Below are 19235 nucleotides of genomic sequence, written 5' to 3'. Positions count from 1 at the left end.
GAGCTCCCAGTATGGCCCAGTGCCCCCCAGTATGGTAAAGTGCCCTCCCAGTATGGTAGAGTGATCTCCCAGTATGGCCCAGTGCCCCCCAGTATGGTAAAGTGCTCTCCCAGTATGGTAAAGTGATCTCCCAGTATGGCCCAGTGCCCCCCAGTATGGTAAAGTGCTCTCCCAGTATGGTAAAGTGCCCTCCCAGTATGGCCCAGTGCCTCCCGATATGGTAAGGTGTGCTCCCAGTATGGCCCAGTTCCCTCCCAGTATGGCCCCATGTCCCCCAGTATGGTAAAGTGCCCTCCCAGTATGGTAAAGTGCTCTCCCAGTATGGTAAAGTGCCCTCCCAGTATGGCCCAGCGCCCTCCCAGTATGGTAAAGTGTGCTCCCAGTACAGCCCAGAGCCCCCCAGTACAGCCCAGTGCCCTCCAGTATGGCCCAATGACCCTCAATATGGCCCAGTGGCCCCCAGTACAGTCCAGTGGCCCTCCCAGTATGGCCCAGTGCTCCCCAGTATGGTAAAATGCCCTCTCTGTATGACCCAGCAGCCTCCCAGTATGGCCCAGTTCCCTTCCAGTATGTCCACATGCTCTCCAGTGCCCTCCCAGTATGGCCCAGTGGCCCACACTTACACTCCAGTGCCCTCCCAGTATGGCCCCATATAGTAGTGTCCCCTCCAGTATGGCCCAGTGCCCTCCAGCATGGCCCAGTGCCACCCCAGTATGGCCCCGTGCCCTCCCAGCATGACCCAGAACCCTCCCAGTATGGCTCAATGCTCTCCCAGTATGGCCCAGTGGCCCCAAGCATGCCCCAGTAACCTCCCAGTATGGTACAGAGCGCTCCCAGTGCCCTCTCCCAGTTTGCCCCGTGCCCTCCAGTATGGCCCAGTGCCCTCCAGTATGGCCCAATGCCTCCCCGGTCCCTCCCAGAGCCCTCGGTGCCGCTCCCAGTGCTCCCAGTGCTCCCAGTACCAGCTCACTGGGGCTCAGTCGGGCTCCACCACGATGCTGGGTTTGTCCCGCGCCGTCCCCTTGGCCGCCAGCCCCAGCGCCTTCTCCTGCACCGGGACGGGGACACCCGTATGGGGACAGGGACACCCGTATGGGGACAGGGACACCCATATGGGGACAGGGACACCCATTTGGGGACGGGGACACCCGTATGGGGACAGGGACACCCGTATGGGGACACCCGTATGGGGACGGGGACACCCGTATGGGGACACCCATATGGGGACGGGGACACCCGTATGGGGACGGGGACACCCGTATGGGGACAGGGACACTCATATGGGGACGGGGACACTCATATGGGGACGGGGACACCCGTATGGGGACACCCGTATGGGGACAGGGACACCCATTTGGGGACGGGGACACCCGTATGGGGACAGGGACACCCGTATGGGGACAGGGACACCCATATGGGGACGGGGACACCCGTATGGGGACAGGGACACCCGTATGGGGACACCCATATGGGGACGGGGACACCCGTATGGGGACGGGGACACCCGTATGGGGATGGGGATACCCATATGGGGACAGAGACACCTGTATGGGGACGGGGACACCCATATAGGGTCGGGGACACCTGTATGGGGACAGGGACACCCGTATGGGGACACCCGTATGGGGACACACGTATGGGGACAGGGACACCCATATGGGGACAGGGACACCCATACGGGGACAGGGACACTCATATGGGGACAGGGACAATCGTATGGGTACACCCACATCAGGATGGGGACACTTGTATGGGGACACTCATGTGGGGACAGGGACACCCATTTGGGGACGGGGACACCCGTATGGGGACAGGGACACCCATATGGGGACAGGGACACCCATTTGGGGACGGGGACACCCGTATGGGGACGGGGACACCCATATGGGGACAGGGACACTCATATGGGGACAGGGACACTCATATGGGGGCAGGGATGCTCGCATGGGGACGGGGACACTCGTATGGGGACAGGGACGCTCATATGGGGACGGGGACACTCATATGAGGACGGGGACACCCCTATGGGGACAGGGACAATCGTATGGGGACAGGGACACTTGTATGGGGATAGGGACAATCATATGGGGACACCCACATCAGGATGGGGACACCCGTATGGGGACGGGGACACCCGTATGGGGACACCCACATCAGGATGGGGACACCCGTATGGGGACGGGGACACTCATATGGGGACAGGGACGCTCGTATGGGGACAGGGACACTCATATGGGGACACCCACATCAGGATGGGGACACTTGTATGGGGACACTCATGTGGGGACAGGGACACTCATATAGGGAGGGGGACACTCGTATGGGGACAGGGTCACTCATATGGGGATGGGGACAATTGTATGGGGACACCCGCATGGGGAGGGGGACACCCGTATGGGGACAGGGACACTTGTATGGGGACGGGGACAATCGTATGGGGACGCCCACATCAGGATGGGGACACTTGTATGGGGACACCCGTGCGGGGATGGGGACACTCGTATGGGACGGGGACAGTTTTATAGGGATGGGGACAATTGTATGGGGACACTCATATGGGGACACTTGTGTGGGGATGGGGACACTTGTGTGGGGACAGGGACACTCGTATGGGGACACCCACACGGGGATGGGGACCCTTGCCCAGGGACAGGGACCCTCACAAGGGGACACTTTATGGGGCCACGTTATGGGGTCCCTCACATGGGGACCCTCGCAGGGGACAAAGACACTTGCACGGGGACGTTTACCCGATCGCGCACCCGTGCACGGCTGCATGGGTGCCCCCGGGGTGCTGGGGGGTCCCATGGGTGCCAGGGGGGTCCCATGGGTGCTGGGGGGTCCTATGGGTGCCAGGGGGGTCCCATGGGTGCTGGGGGGTCCTATGGGTGCTGGGGGGTCCCATGGGTGCTGGGGGGGGGGTCCTATGCGTATTGGGGATGTCCTATAGGTGCCAGGGGAGGGGTGTCCCATGGGTGTCAGGGTGGTCCCATGGGTGCCAGGGGGGTCCCATGGGTGCTGGGAGTTCCTATGGGGATTGGGGATGTCCTTTGGGTGCTGGGGGGGTCTCATGGGTGCCAAGGGGTCCCATGGGTGCCAGGTGATCCTATAGGCATTAGGGATACCCTATGAGTACTGGGGGTGTCCTATGGGTGCTGGGGGATCCCATGGGTGCCAGGGGATTAACATAGGTGCCAGGAGGATCCCATGGGTGCTGGGGGGTCCCATGGGTGCCAGGTGATCCTATGGGCATTGGGGATATGCTATGGGTACCGAGGGGGGTCCTATGGGTGGTGAGGGTTCCTATGGGTGCCGGGGGGGTCCTATGGGTGCCACGGGGTCCTATGGGTGCCAAGGGGGTCCTATGGGTGCTGGGGGGTCCCATGGGAGCCAGGTGATCCTATAGACATTGAGGTTGTCCTATATGTACCAGGGGGGTCCTATGGGCACTGGGGGTTCCTACAGGTGCCAGGGAGGTCCTATGGGTTCTGGGGGATCCCATGGGTGCTGGGGGGTCCCATGGGTGCCGGGGGGGTCCCATGGGTGCCAGGCAACGCTATAGACATTGGGGGATATCCTATGAGTACTGGGGGTGTCCTATGGGTGCCAGGGGGGTCCTATGGGTGCTGGGGGGATCCCATTGGTGCTGGGGGGTCCCATGGGTGCCGGGAGGGTCTTATGGGTGACAAGGGGTCCCATGGGAGCTAGGCAATCCTATAGACGTTGGGGGATATCCTATGGGTACTGGGGGTGTCCTATGGGTGCCAGGGGGGTCCTATGGGTGCTGGGGGATCCCATGGGTGCTGGGGGGTCTCATAGGTGACAAGGGGTCCCATGGGAGCCAGGCAATCCTATAGACATTGGGGGATATCCTGTGGGTACTGGGGGATCCCATTGATGCTGGGGGGTCCCATGGGTGCTGGGGGGGTCCCATGGGTGCCGGGGGGGTCTTATGGGTGACAAGGGGTCCCATGGGAGCTAGGCAATCCTATAGACGTTGGGGGATATCCTATGAGTACTGGGGGTGTCCTATGGGTGCCAGGGGGGTCCTATGGGTGCTGGGGGGATCCCATTGGTGCTGGGGGGTCCCATGGGTGCCAGGGGGGTCCTATGGGTGCTGGGGGGATCCCATTGGTGCTGGGGAGTCCCATGGGTGCTGGGTGGTCTCATGGGTGACAAGGGGTCCCATGGGAGCCAGGCAATCCTATAGACATTGGGGGATATCCTATGAGTACTGGGGGATCCCATTGGTGCTGGGGGGTCCCATGGGTGCTGGGGGGTCCCATGGGTGCCGGGGGGGTCTTATGGGTGACAAGGGGTCCCATGGGAGCTAGGCAATCCTATAGACGTTGGGGGATATCCTATGGGTACTGGGGGTGTTCTATGGGTGCCAGGGGGGTCCTATGGGTGCTGGGGGATCCCATGGGTGCTGGGGGGTCTCATAGGTGACAAGGGGTCCCATGGGAGCCAGGCAATCCTATAGACATTGGGGGATATCCTGTGGGTACTGGGGGATCCCATTGATGCTGGGGGGTCCCATGGGTGCGGGGGGGTCCCATGGGTGCCGGGGGGGTCCCATGGGTGCCGGGGGGGTCTCACCTCGACCAGCGTGTGCCAGTGCTCGATGGGTTTGCGGGGGTTGGCCAACATCTCGGCCCAGTGCTCGCGGCCCGGCCCCTCGGCGTCGCTGCCCACCCGGCACATCCCGATCACCTCGTTGTGCCCGATGCTGCGGGAGCCACGGTGGCACCCAGGGGACCGGGGACACCCCCGGGACCCCAAAAGCTCCCCGTGACCATCAGCGGGACCCAAATGTCCGGGAGAAACCCCAATGTGGGGACCCAGGTGCCCAGGGACCCCAAAACGCTCCCCATGCCCACCAAGGGGACCCAGATGTCCAGGGGTCACCCCAATAGGGGGACCCAAGTGTCCGAGGACCCCAAAAGCTCCCCGTGCCCCCCAGTGACACCCAGATGTTCAAGAGTCCCCTCAATATGGGGACCCAAGTACCTGGGGACCCCAAATACTCCCTCTGCCCACCAAGGGGATCCAGATGTCCAGGGTCACCCCAATAAAGGGACCTGGGTGTCTGGGGACCCCAAATGCTCCCCATGTCCACCAAGGGGACACAGATGTCCAGGGGTCACCCCAGTATGGGGACCCAAGTACCTGGGGACCCTAAATCCTCCCTCTGCCCACCAAGGGGATCCAGATGTCTAGGGGTCACCCCAGTATGGGGACCCAAGTACCTGGGGACCCTAAAAGCTCCCCATGCCTCCCAATGGAACCAAAATGTCAAGGGGTCACCCCAATATGGGGACCCAAGTGCCCAGGGACCCTAAATCCTCCCTCTGCCCACCAAGGGGACCCAGATGTCCAGGGGTCACCCCAGTATGGGGACCCAAGTACCTGGGGACCCCAAAAGCTCCCCGTGCCCCCCAATGACACCCAGATGTTCAAGAGTCCCCTCAATGTGGGGACCCAAGTACCTGGGGACCCCAAATACTCCCTCTGCCCACCAAGGGGATCCAGATGTCCAGGGTCACCCCAATACAGGGACCTGGGTGTCTGGGGACCCCAAATGCTCCCCATGCCCACCAAGGGGACACAGATGTCCATGGGTCACCCCAGTATGGGGACCCAAGTACCTGGGGACCCTAAAAGCTCCCCATGCCCCCCAGTGGAACCAAAATGTCAAGGGGTCACCCCAATATGGGGACCCAAGTGCCCAGGGACCCTAAATCCTCCCTCTGCCCACCAAGGGGACCCAGATGTCCAGGGGTCACCCCAATATGGGGACCCAAGTACCTGGGGACCCCAAAAACTCCCCATGCCCCCCAATGACACCCAGATGTTCAAGAGTCCCCTCAATGTGGGGACCCAAGTACCTGGGGACCCCAAAAGCTCCCCATGCCCCCCATTGGAACCAAAATATCAAAGGGTCACCCCAATACGAGGACCCAAGTGCCTGGGGACCCCAAAAGCTCTCCATGCCCCCCACTGGAACCAAAATATCAAAGGGTCACCCCAATACGGGGACCCAAGTGCCTGGGGACCCCAAAAGCTCCCCATGCCCCCCACTGGAACCAAAATGTCAAGGGGTCACCCCAATATGGGGACCCAAGTGCCTGGGGACCCCAAACACTCCCCGTGCCCACCAAGGTGACCCAGGTGAACAGGATCACCCCAACACGGGGACTCAACAGCCCGGCGACCCCGAAACCTTCCCGTGCTCCCCCCCCCAAGGGGACCCAGCCGTGCTCGGGACCACCCCGAGACGGGGCAGGACCCCCGGCACGAGGGCGCCGACCCCCTCACCAGTCGTAGTCGACCACGGCGATGGTGAGGCTGACGTGGTGCACGCTCTCGTGCGGGACGTCGAACACCAGCGCCTCGTTGTAGCTGGGGTTCAGGGTGTTCTTCTTGATGGACGTCTTGCGCTTCTTCAGCCGCCGGCCCTCCGCCATCAGCGAGGCCTTCACGTAGGGGTCTGGGGGGGGGCAGACCCACGGCACCCCCCTAAAGCCCCGCGGCCGCCACCACGGCGCCCCGCGGCCGTTTGACGGCATCTCAGAGCCCCACGGCCATCCCGTGGTGACCCACGGTCATCCCTTGGTGTCCCATGGTCATCCCATGGTGCCCTATAGAACCCCATGGCCATCCTATGGTGCCCTATGGTCATCTTATGGTGTCCTATAGAGCCCCACGGCCATCCCTTGGTGTCCCATAGTCATCCCATGGTGCCCTATAGAACCCCATGGCCATCCTATGGTGCCCTATGGTCATCCTATGGTGTCCTACAGAGCCCCACAGCCATCCCATGGTGTCCTACAGAGCCCCACGGCCATCCCATTGTTCCCTACCATCATCCCATGGTGCCCTATAGAGCCCTCCGCCATCCCATGTGTCCTACAGAGCCCCACGGCCATCCCATGGTGTCCCATGGTCATCCTATGGTGTCCTACAGAGCCCCACAGCCATCCCATGGTGCCCTATGGTCATCCCATGGTGCCCTATAGAACCCCATGGCCATCCCATGGTGACCCATGGTCATCCCTTGGTGTCCCATGGTCATCCCATGGTGCCCTATAGAGCCCCATGGCCATCCTATGGTGCCCTATGGTCATCCCTTGGTGTCCTACAGAGCCCCACGGCCATCCCATGGTGCCCCATGGTCATCCCATGGTGCCCTATGGTCATCCCATGGTGTCCTAGAGAGCCCCATGGCCATCCCATTGTTCCCTACCATCATTCCATGGTGCCCTATAGAGCCCTCCGCCATCCCATGGTGCCCTATGGTCATCCCATGGTGTCCCATGGTCATCCTATGGTGTCCTACAGAGCCCCATGGCCATCCTATGATGCCCTATGGTCATCCCACGGTGCCCTATAGAGCCCCACGGCCATCCCATGGTGTCCCATGGTCATCCCATGGTGCCCTACAGCCATCCCATGGTGTCCTAGAGAGCCCCACGGCCATCCCATGGTGTCCCATGGTCATCCCATGGTGCCCTACAGCCATCCCATGGTGTCCTAGAGAGCCCCATGGCCATCCCATGGTGTCCCATGGTCATCCCATGGTGCCCTATAGAGCCCTCCTCCATCCCATGGTGTCCTACAGAGCCCCGTGGCCACCCCATGGTGCCCTATGGTCATCCTGTGGTGTCCTACAGAGCCCCACAGCCATCCCATGGTGCCCTATGGTCATCCCATGGTGCCCTACAGCCATCCCACGGTGCCCTATAGAGCCCCACAGCCATCCCATGGTGTCCCATGGTCATCCCATGGTGTCCTATAGAGCCCTCCTCCATCCCATGGTGTCCTACAGAGCCCCACGGCCATCCCTGGTGCCCTATGGTCATCCCTTGGTGCCCTATAGAACCCCATGGCCATCCCATGGTGTCCCATGGTCATCCTATGGTGTCCTATAGAGCCCCACAACCATCCCATGGTGTCCTACAGAGCCCCACAGCCATCCATGGTGCCCCATTGCCATCCCTTGGTGTCCTATAGAGCCCCATGGCCAGCCCATGGTGGTGCCCTATGGTCACTCCTTGGTATCCTACAGAGCCCTATGGTCATCCCATGGTGTCCTACAGAGCCCTGTGGCCATCCCATGGTGTCCCATGGCCACCCCATGGTGCCCCATGGCCACCCCATGGTCATCTCATGGGGACAAGTTGGACACGCCGCGTCCCCCAGCGCCCTTATGTCCTCCGTGTCCTCCCGTGTCCCCACATCCCTCCACATCCCCTTATCCTGCCGTGTCCCCATGTCCTGCCATGTCCCCACGTCCCTCCGTGTCCCCGTGTCCCCCCCGTGTCCCCGTGTCCCCGGGGGTCCCCGTGTCCCCTCTCACCCGAGAAGCCGGTCAGGTCCATGGCGCGCAGGTTGGAGGCGCGGATGACGGTGACCGTCAGGCGCCCGGCCGTGGGCAGGTAGCACAGCGAGAAGTTCACCTCCCCCAGGTCCGCCTTCTCCTGCCGGGGGCAAAGGGCAGCAGGGGTCAAAGGTCAGCAGAGTCCAAGGTCGTGGGGTCAAAGATCGGTGGGGTCAGCGGGCATCAGGTTTGGGGATGGGTCCGGGGCGAAAGGGCACGGGGGAGGTTGGGGGTGGCACCAGGTTTGGGGATGGGGGCAAAGGGATCAGGGGTCACGGTGAGGTCAGAGGTCGATGGGGTCAGGGATCACAGGGGGGTCAGAGGTCACGGGTAGGGGATGCTTCTGGTTGGGGTTCAGCTCCTGCTCCGGGACTGAACTGCACACGCGCCTCCAAACGAGGCTGGCAATGCACGTGCAAATGTGCACGCACGTCTGCAACCCAGGCTGCGAGCGCAGCCAGAGGTGCAAACACATCAGGCAAGACTGACGGTGCATTTGCAAGCACATCTGCAAATGCACCTGCGAGTGGCGCTGCAAATGCATCTACAAACGCACCTGTAGCTGAAGGAAAAATGTGTCTGCAAACAAGGCTGGCAATGCATCTGCCGATGCACCTGGAAATGCATCCATGAGCACAGCTGCAAAGGCATCTGCAAGTGCATGTAGGGCTGGAGCTGCAAATGCACCCACAACTGGAGCTGCAAATGCATCTGCAAACAAGGCCACGATGCATTTGTAAATGCATCTGCATCTGGAGCAGCATTTGCAAATGCATCTGCAAGTGAGGCTGCAAATGCATCTGCAAATGAGGCTGCAAGTGCATCTGCAATGAAGGCTGTAAATGTGTCTTCCAAATACATTTTCAAATGTGTCCATGACCAGTAATGCATGCAAATATAAATGAAAAAATGTGTGACCGGAGCTGCAAATGCATCCTCAAGTGCATCTGCAAATGCATCTGTGACAAGAGCTGTAAATGTATCTGAAAACAACAGTACTAATGCACCCTGCAACTGCATCTGCACGTGTGACTGGAGCATCAAATGCATGTGTGAATGGAGCTACAAATACATCTGCAAATGAGGTGGCAAATGTATCTTGCAAATGCATCCTGCAAATACATCTGCAAATGCATGTGAGACCAGAGGGACAAATGCATCTGCATTTGAAGCTGCAAATGCATCCCGCAAATGCATCTACAGAGGTATCTGCAAATAGATGTGAGAGCAGAGATAAAAATGCATCTATAAATGATGTTTTGTAAACATGTCTTGCAAACATATCTGTAAATGCATCCTGTAAATGCACATGTTAAACCAGAGGTACAAACATCTGTAACCAAGACTGCAAAAACATTCTGCAAACACATCCTCAAATTAACGTAAGAACAGAGCTGCAAATGTATCTTCAAAATGTTGTCTTGCAAGCATGTTTTGCAAATTCATCTGCAAATGCATCTACAAATGCATCTACAAATGATAATGAGATCTGAGCTACAAATGCACCTACAAACGATGTCTTGCAAACATTTCTCACAAACACTTCTCCAAATGCACCTGCATGTGCATGCAAAACCAGAGGAACAAATGCATCCGCAACCAAGACTGCAAACCCATTCTGCAAACGCATCCTCAAATGCATGTGAGACCAGACTGCAAATGCATCTGCATTTGAGTCTGCAAACACATCCTGCAAATGTATGCAAATATTTGTGAAACCAGAGGTATAGATGCATCTATAAATGTTGTCTTACAAACATATCTGCAAATGCACCTGCAAATGCACCTGCAAATGCACCTGCAAATGCATGTGAGACCAGAGGTACACATGCATCTGCAGCTAAGGCTGCAAGTGCATCCTGCAAATACATCTGCAAGTGCATCTACAAATAATGCCTTGCAAACATGTCTTGCAAACAGATCTGCATCTGCAAAAAAAAAACATCTGAAAAGGCATGTAAGACCAGAGGTGCATTTGATTTTGATTTTGATTGCAGAGCTTCTGCAATCAAGGCTGCAAATGCGTCCTGAAAATGCATCTACAAATGCAATTGAGACAGGGGATACAAATGCATCTGCAATTGAGGCTGCAAATGCATCTGCAAATGCATCCCATGAACACATCTGCAAATACATCTTTCAAATGCATCTACAAATGCATGTGAGACCAGAGGTACAAATGAGTCTTCAATCAAGGATGCAAATGCATCCTGCAAAACCATCTGCAAGTGCATCCTGCAAATGGTGTCTTGCAAGCATGTCTTGCAAATTCATCTCCAAATGCACATGAGACCAGAGGTACAAATGCATCTGCGGTCGAGGATGCAAATGTATCCTGCAAATGCATCTACAAATGTACGTGAGAATAGGGGTACAAATGCATCTGCAACCGAGGCTCCAAACGTACCCTGAAAATGCATCTTGCAAACACATCTGCAAATGTATCTACAAATGCATCTACAAGTGTTGTCTTGCAGACATGTCTCACAAAGGCATTTACAAATGCATGAGACTAGAGGTGCAAATGCACCTGCAACCAAGGCTGCAAATGCATTCTGCAAACACATCCTACAACTGTTCAAACACATCCTGCAAATGCATCTACAAATGAAAGTGAGAATAAAAGTGTAAATGAGTCTGCCTGCAATCAAGGATGCAAATGCATTTGGCAAAAGTACCTGCAGATGCATCTACAAATGGTGTCTTGCAAACAAGTCTCACTAAATAATCTGCAAATGCATCCTACAAATGCATGTGAGACCAGAAGTGCAAATGCATCTGAAACCGAGGCTGCAAATGCATCCCATGAATGCATTTGCAAATGCATCTTGCAAACACATCCTGCAAACATCCTACAAACACATCTGCAAATGTATGTACAATTGGTGTCTTGCAGACATGTCTTGCAAATACATCTGCAAATGCATTTGCAAATGTATGTACAATTGGTGTCTTGCAAACTTGCATCAAACAAATGCATCTGCAAATGCATACACAAATCTATCTGCAAATGCATGTGAGACAAGGTACAAGTGCACCTGCAACCAATGTTATAAAGGCATCCTGCAAATGCACCTGCAAGTGAATGTACTGCAAATACTACAAATGCATGTGAGAACAGAGGTATAAATGTGTCTGCAACTGAGGCTGCAAATGCATCCCACAAATGCATCTCCAAATGCATTTGAGACAAGAGGCGCAAATGCATCTGCAACCAAGGCTGCAAATGCATCCCATGAACACATCTGCAAACACATCCTGCAAATGCATCTATAAATGCATGTGAGACCAGCAGTGCAAATGTGCCTGCAACTGAGGCTGCAAATGCATCTGCACATGCATCTACAAGCGTATGTGAGAACAGAGGTGCAAATGCACCTGCAAATAAGGCTGCGAACAAATTCTGCAAATGCATCTGCAAACGAACGTGAGAACAGAGGTGCAGATGCATCTTCAACTGAGGCTGCAAACACATCCTGCAAATGCATCTACAAGCGTATGTGAGAATAGAGGTGCAAATGCACCTGCAAATAAGGCGGCAAACAAATTCTGCAAATGCATCTGCAAACGAACGTGAGAACAGAGGTGCAAACGCATCTCTGACTGAGGCTGCAAACGCCTCCCGTGAACACATCTGCAGACACGCACCCGCACCGGAGCCCACCAGCGTCCCCATCCACCCCCCCGGCGGCCGCCTCACCGCGGTGGCCTCCAGGATGTCCCTCCAGATGGGCGTCTCGCCGTCGCGCTCGGCCGCCTCCAGCAGGTTATCCAGCACCACCTGCCCGATCAGGTCGTGCCGCGAGAAGCGGTCGAAGTCGTAGACGCTGAAGTGCAGGCGGCGGGCGGGCAGCTCGGCGAAGGGCACCCCGAAGCTGAAGGTCTCGTCGAAGACGGGGTTGAGCGTCCGCCGGTGCACCTTGGTCTGGAATTTCTTCTTGCGGTCGGGCAGCAGGTACATCTTGACGTAGGGGTCGGAGAAGCCGTTGGCGTCCTTGGCGGGGAGGTCGCGGGCGCGCAGGACCCTCACCACCAGCTGCTCGGTGCCGTAGGCGTAGCGCAGGGCGACGCTCAGCCGCCCGCAGGGCGTCCCCCCCCCGGCGCCCCCCGCGCCCCCGCGCCGAGCGTCGCCCTCGCCGGGCTGGTAGAGCTCGGGTTGGATCTGGCCGATGCTGGTGCTTTGCTCGGGTTTCTCCTCAAAAAGGTTCGGGGGGTCCGGGCTGGACGGGCGGGGGGCCGGGGGGTGTCTGGGGGGGGAAAAAGGGTGGTCCTGGTGATGGAGATGGGGTGGGGTCTCCGGCTGCCCCCCCACGTGTCCTTGCGGACCCCCATCCCCGTGCCAGTCCCGTCCCCATGTCACGCAGCCCCCGTCTGTCTCCATCTCCATGTCCACCCCGTCCCCATCCCAGTCCCCACCCTATTCCCATCCCCAATCCCCAATCCCAATCCCAATCCCCTCCCCTCCCATTCCATCCCGACCCAACCCCATTCCCATCTCCATCCCAGTCACCGTCCCCATCTCCTCCCATCCCATCCCATCCCATCCCATCCCATCCCATCCCATCCCATCCCATCCCATCCCATCCCATCCCATCCCATCCCACCCCATCCCATCCCATCCCATCCCATCCCATCCCATCCCATCCCATCCCATCCCATCTATCCCAATCTCCACCCCACCCCGTCTCCATTCAACCCTATTCCAATCTCAATCCCAATCCCAATCCCGTCCCTCCCAATCCCCATCCCATCTTTATCACATCCCAATTGCCATCCGATCCCTATCCCATTCCGATCCCTATCCCGTTCCAATCCCCATCCCATTTCATCAGCATCCCATCCCCATCCCCTTCCCCACCCCATCCTATTCCATCCCCTCCCCATTCCATCTCCACCCAACCCCATTCCCACCTCCATCCCCATCCCATCCGCACCCAAACCCATCCCCCTCCCCACCCCATCCCCATCCCAATTTCCATCCCGATCCTATTCCATCCCCAACCAACCCCATTCCTATCTTCATCTCCATCCCCATCCCATCCCCATCTCCATCCCCATCCCCATCCCCATCCCTACCCCATCCCAATCCTCATCCCAATCCAAATCCCATCCCATCCCAATCCCCAACCCATTCCAAACCCATTCCCATCCCATCCCATCCCATCCCCATCCCATCCCAATCCTCATCCCAATCCCAATCCCATCCCATCCCAATCCCCGATCCATTCCAAACCCATTCCCATCCCATCCCATCCCCATCCCATCCAAATCCTCATCCCAATCCCACCCCATCCCATCCCACCCCATCCCACCCCACCCCACCCCACCCCATCCCAACCCAACCCCATCCCCATCCCATCCCCACCCCATCCCATCCTGATCCTCATCCCAATCCCATCCCATCCCAATCCCCAACCCATCCCCATCCCAACCCCATCCCAATCCCACCCCACCCCAATCCCCACCCCACCCCACCCCACCCCCTTCCCCCATCCCCATCCCCATCCACCCCAACTCCATCCCCATCTCCCTCCCCACCCCATCCCCTCCCACCCCCCGTCTCCCCCGTCCCCTTGTCCCCCCGTGTCCCCGTCCCCGTCCCCACCTGCCCCCGTGTCCCAGCGCCGCCACCTGCTGCTGGGAGGTGGCGCTGGGCAGGGCCCCCCCGGCCCCGTCGCGCTCCAGGGGCAGCTCGGGCGACGTCTGGCTCAATTTTAGGGCGGCCTCGGGGCAGGACCCCATATCCAGGTAGGAGCGTTCGGGGGCTTCGGCGCCCGCTTCCCCTCGCTCGGGTTCCCCGAAAGGTGTCGGGTGGGGGGGTTCCTTGCGGGGGGCGGCCCCCGCGCCCCCCTTGTCGCGCCAGGGCACCCAGCAGAGCTTCCAGGAGACGAAGAGCGAGACGCCCAGCAGCACGATGCCGCAGAAGGTGACGATCACCGACAGCAGGCTCACCGAGATGTCTGGGTGGGGGGGACATCCCGGGGGGTCTCCGTCACCCTCCGGGGGTCCTCGTCACCCTCTGGGGTCCCTGACACCCTCCTGGGGTCTCTGATACCCTCCTGAGTCCCTGACACCTTCCTGGGGTCCCCATCATGCTCCGGGGGTCCTCGTCACCCTCTGGGGTCCCTGACACCCTCTGGGGGTCCCTGACACCTTTCAGGGGTCCTTGACACCCTCCTGGGGTCTCTGACACCCTCCTGGGGTCTCTGATACCCTCCAGGGGTCCCTGACACCTTCCTGGGGTCCTTGATACCCTCTGGGGGTCCCTGACACCCTCCTGGGGTCCCTGATACCCTTCTAGGGTCCCTGATACCCTCCTGGGGTTCCCGTCACCCTCCAGGGGTCCCTGACACCCTCTGGGGGTCCTTGATACCCTCTGGGGGTCCCTGATACCCTCCTGGGGTCCCTGACACCCTCCTGGGGTCCCTGACACCCTCCTGGGGTCTCTGATACCCTCCAGGGGTCCCTGACACCTTCCTGGGGTCCTTGATACCCTCTGGGGGTCCCTGACACCCTCCTGGGGTCCCTGATACCCTTCTAGGGTCCCTGATACCCTCCTGGGGTCCCTGACACCCTCTGGGGGTCCTTGATACCCTCCTGGGGTCCCTGACACCTTCCTGGGGTCTCTGATACCCTCCGGGGTCCCTGACACCTTCCTGGGGTCCCTGTTATGCTCCGGGGGTCCTCGTCACCCTCTGGGGTCCCTGACACCCTCTGGGGGTCCCCGACACACTCCTGGGGTCCCCACCATGATCCTCAGGTCCCCAGATGTAGGACATGGGGGTCTCATCACCTTCTTGGGGTCCCCATCACCCTCCGGGGGTCCTCGTCACCCTCTGGGGTCCCTGACCCCTTCCTGGGGTCCCTGATACCCTCCTGGGTCCCTGACACCCTCTGGGGGTCCCTGATACCCTCCTGGGGGTCTCTGACACCCTCCTGGGGTCCCTGATACCCTCCGGGGGTCTCTGATACCCTCCTGAGTCCCTGACACCTTCCTGGGGTCCCCGTCACCCTCCGGGGGTCCTCGTCACCCTCTGGGGTCCCTGACACCCTCCTGGGGTCTCTGATACCCTCCTGGGGGTCCCTGACACCCTCCTGGGGTCTCCGACACCCTCCTGGGGCCCCCACTGTGATCCTCAGGTCCCCAGATGTAGGACATGGGGGTCCCATCACCTTCTTGGGGTCCCCACCACCCTCTTGGGGTCTCTGTCATCCTCCTTAAGGTCTTACCACCCTCTTGGGTTCCCACCACCCTCTTGAGGACCCCATCACCCTTTTTGGGATCCCATCACCCTCCTTAGGGTCTCCTCATCCTCTTGGGGTCTCACCACCCTCTTGAGGTCCCCACCACCCTTTTTGGGTTCCTGTCACCCTCCTTAGGGTCTCCTCATCCTCTTGGGGTCCCATCACCCTCTTGAGGACCCCACCACCCTCTTTGGGATCCCATCACCTTCCTTAGGGTCTCCTCATCCTCTTGGGGTCTCACCACCCTCTTGAGGACCCCACCACCCTTTTTGAGATCCCATCACCCTCCTTAGGGTCTCCTCACCCTCCTTAGGGTCTCCTCATCCTCTTGGGGTCTCACCACCCTCTTGAGGTCCCCACCACCCTTTTTGGGTTCCTGTCACCCTCCTTAGGGTCTCCTCACCCTCTTGGGGTCCCACCACCCTCTTGAGGACCACCCCAACCCCTCGATCACCCCCCTCCTCCCCCTCAGGACCCCTCCCCTCACCTGCATCGGCGGGCCGGGGGTGCCCGCGGTGCCGCAGGAGGTCGGTGAACTCCAGGCACTGCTGGTGCTGGGCGCGGGCACGGGGGGCGAAGCAGAGCTCCTGCACCAGGCGCAGGGCGCTGCGGCACACGTCCTCCTCGTAGTCCCCCGACATGGCCACCCTCCTGCGGGGGGCACCGTGGTGTGTGGGGGGGGGGGCAGCGCCTTTGCACGCCCCCAGCCACCCCCTCCCCATCCCCAACCCCTCAGGATTTGCGTGCAAAGGGGCGCAGGGCTGTGCAACGCACGGTGCTGCGCTCGTGCGTGGGGCTGGGCTTGCACGCCTGCAGGGGGTTGTGCTGATGATTGTGCACGTGGTTGTGCATGCAAGTGTGCACAGGGCTGTGCTTGCACAGGCAGTGGTGCTCGCAGTCATACACACCATTGCATTTGTGTGTGGTAGTGCTTGCAAGTGTGCACAGGGCTGTGCTCGTGCATGCAGTGGTGCTCGTAATCTTGCATGCCATTGCATTTGTGCAGGGGGCTGTGCTTGCAAGCGTGCATAGGATTGTGCTAATGTTTGTGCCTGCGAGTGTGCACAGGGCTGTGCTTGTGATCATGAGCATGCTCACCATCATGCATGCTGTTTCACTCGTGCATGGAGCTGTGCTTGCACGTGTGCATGGGGACGTGCTAGCAATCGTGCACGTGGCACAGCTTGCAAATGTGCACAGGGCTGTGCTCGTGCATGCAGCCATGCTCGTGATTGTGCATGCCATTGCACTTGTGCAGGGGCTGTGCTTGCACGTGTGCACGGAGATGTGCTAACAACTGTGCACATTGTGCTTGCAAGTGTGCACAGGGCTGTGCTTGTGCATACGGTGGTGCTCACAATCGTGCATGCTGTTACATTTGTGCATGGGGCTGTGCTCGTGCATGCAGTGGTGCTCACAATCACACATGCTGTTGCACTCATGCATGGGGCTGTGCTTGCAAGCGTGCATGGGGTTAGCATGACGTGCTAACGATTGTGCTTGTGACAGTGCTTACAAGTGTACACAGGGTTGTGCTTGTGCATACAGTGGAGTTCATGATTGTGCACGCCATTGCATTCATGCACGGGGCTGTGCTTGCACGTGTGCACGGGAACATGCATGTGATGGGACTTGCAAGTGTGCACAGGGCTGTGCTTGTGCATACGGTGGAGCGCAGGATTGTGCATGCCATTGCATTCATGCACAGGGCTGTGCTTGCAAGGGTGCATGGCTTCGTGCATGCAACTGTGCTTGCAAGCGTGCATGGGGCATGCTCGTGCATGGGGCGTGCTCATGCACGTGGTGATGCTCACAATCATGCATGTAGTCACATTTGCACGTGGGGCTGTGCATGCAAGTGTGCATCGGTTTGCTAATGAGTGTGCACACAATAGTGCTCGCAAGTGTGCACAGAGCTGTGCTTGTGCATGCGGCAACACTCGTGACTGTGCACACTGTTGCATTTGTGCACGGGGCTGTGCTTGCACGTGTGCACGGGGACGTGCTAACAACTGTGCACGTGGTTGTGCTTGCAAGTGTGCATGGGGCTGTGCTTGTGCACACAGCTGTGCACACGTGTGCACGGGGCTGTGCTTGCACACGTGCACGGGGCTGTGCTCACGACTGCACCCCGTTACGCCCCCCCCCACCCCTCGCACGCCCCCCCATGCACCCCCCGCCCCTCGTGCAAGCCCCTGTGCAACACCATCACCTGCTGGGCGGCTCCGGGGGGCCGGGGGGGTCAGCGGGGTGCAGGGGGGGGCGCGGGGGCCTGGCGGGGCCGGGGCCGGGCCATGCAGCGTCTGGGGGGGGTCGCACGAGGGGTCCCCACGCGCCGGCCGCCTGAGGGGGGGGGAGATGGGATTTGGGGGGCACCTGGACCCCCCCTCCCGCCAAGTGCAAGGTGTTGGGGGGGTCTTGCCCCCCCCAGTGCATAAAGGCTGTCATCACAGGGGGGTGGGTACCCCTAATTGCCCCCCCTCCAGACCCCTAATTATCCCCCCAAACCCACAATTGCCCCCCCTTTCTCCTCTACTGCCCCCCCCCAGGACCACAATTGCCCCCCCCAGGCCCACCCCTCCCCCCCCAGCCCTACAATTGCCCCCCCTTTGCTCCCCTTATTGCCCCCCCACCCCTCCACCTGCCCCCTTTGCCCCCCTATTGTCCCCCCCCAGACCCTCCCCTGCCCCCCCAGAGGCTGACCACTGCCCCCCCAAATCCCCCCCCCAGCACAGGCAGCCCCCCCCCAGCATTGCAGCCCCCCCAAAACCCCCTTTACCCCCCAATATGCCCCCCACCCCCCCAAATATTCCCCCTTCCCCCCCCAAATTCCTCCCCACCCCCCTATAACCCCCCCAACCCCCCTCACCCCCCCCCACCCCTCCAGCCCCCCCCCATTTCCACCCAGCCCCCCCAACCCCCCCCCCCCACCCATTTCCCTGCCCCCCCTCCCCACTGCAGCCCCCCCCCCCAAATTCCCGCCCCCCCCAGGGGCTCCCCCACGCCCTTACCCCCCCGCCGCCCCCCCCCCGTGCACAGAGACCCCCCCCCAAATTCTCCCCCCTCCCCTAAATTTGCCCCCCCCCCCCCTCAGAGCCCCCCCCGGCTCCCCCCAGCCCCGGCCGGGCCCGCGCTCACCTGCCGTACCGAGCCGAACCGGGCCGAGCGGAGCCGAACCCGGCCGAAAGGAGCCGAAAGGAGCCGAAAGGAGCCGAAGGGAACCCGAACCCGGCTGAAGGGAGCCGAACCCCCCCCGAACGGAGCCGAACCCCCCCGAACGGAGCCGAACCCTCCCGACTGGTTCCGGACGGTTCCGAACGGAGCCGAAGCCGCCCCCTTGGCGGTCCCGACCCCTCCCGAAGGGTTCCGAAAGGAGCCGAAGCCGCTCGGGGCGGCCCCGAACCCTCCCGAACGGTCCCGAACGGTTCCGAACCGGCCCGAACCGGCCCGAGCGGCTGCCTGGGGAGGGAGACCCCTATGGGGGGGGGGGGGGCGGGGCTATAGGGGAGGGGGCGGGGCCTATAGGGCCTATAGGATGAACACCCCCCAAGGGAGGGGGCACCTATATAGGGTATATAGGGGATAAAATGGGGGGGGGGGCACGTATAGG

General features: G+C 60.0%; 1 protein-coding gene across 1 annotated transcript; it reads right to left on the bottom strand.

Annotated features, from left to right (window-relative positions):
* Nucleotides 1-976: 976 nt before the first annotated feature.
* On the bottom strand, nucleotides 977-17896 carry SYT3 (synaptotagmin 3; the record flags this gene model as incomplete). The annotated part of the gene is made up of 8 exons (XM_082784959.1): nucleotides 17838-17896; nucleotides 16113-16276; nucleotides 13986-14340; nucleotides 12081-12627; nucleotides 8360-8480; nucleotides 6319-6490; nucleotides 4600-4729; nucleotides 977-1048 (listed from the first exon to the last, which is right to left on the bottom strand). The coding sequence occupies exons 2-8, from the start codon at nucleotides 16264-16266 to the stop codon at nucleotides 977-979; spliced, it is 1551 nt and encodes a 516-aa protein (XP_082641085.1). The 5' UTR covers nucleotides 16267-16276; nucleotides 17838-17896.
* Nucleotides 17897-19235: the final 1339 nt, after the last annotated feature.

This window comes from Aythya marila (assembly GCF_965140915.1).
Source record: "Aythya marila genome assembly, contig: HAP1_HAP1_SCAFFOLD_49, whole genome shotgun sequence".
Classification (NCBI taxonomy): Eukaryota; Metazoa; Chordata; class Aves; order Anseriformes; family Anatidae; genus Aythya; species Aythya marila.
The sequence above is the reverse complement of the archived record's forward strand: the minus strand, read 5'-3'. Positions and strand labels throughout refer to the sequence as shown.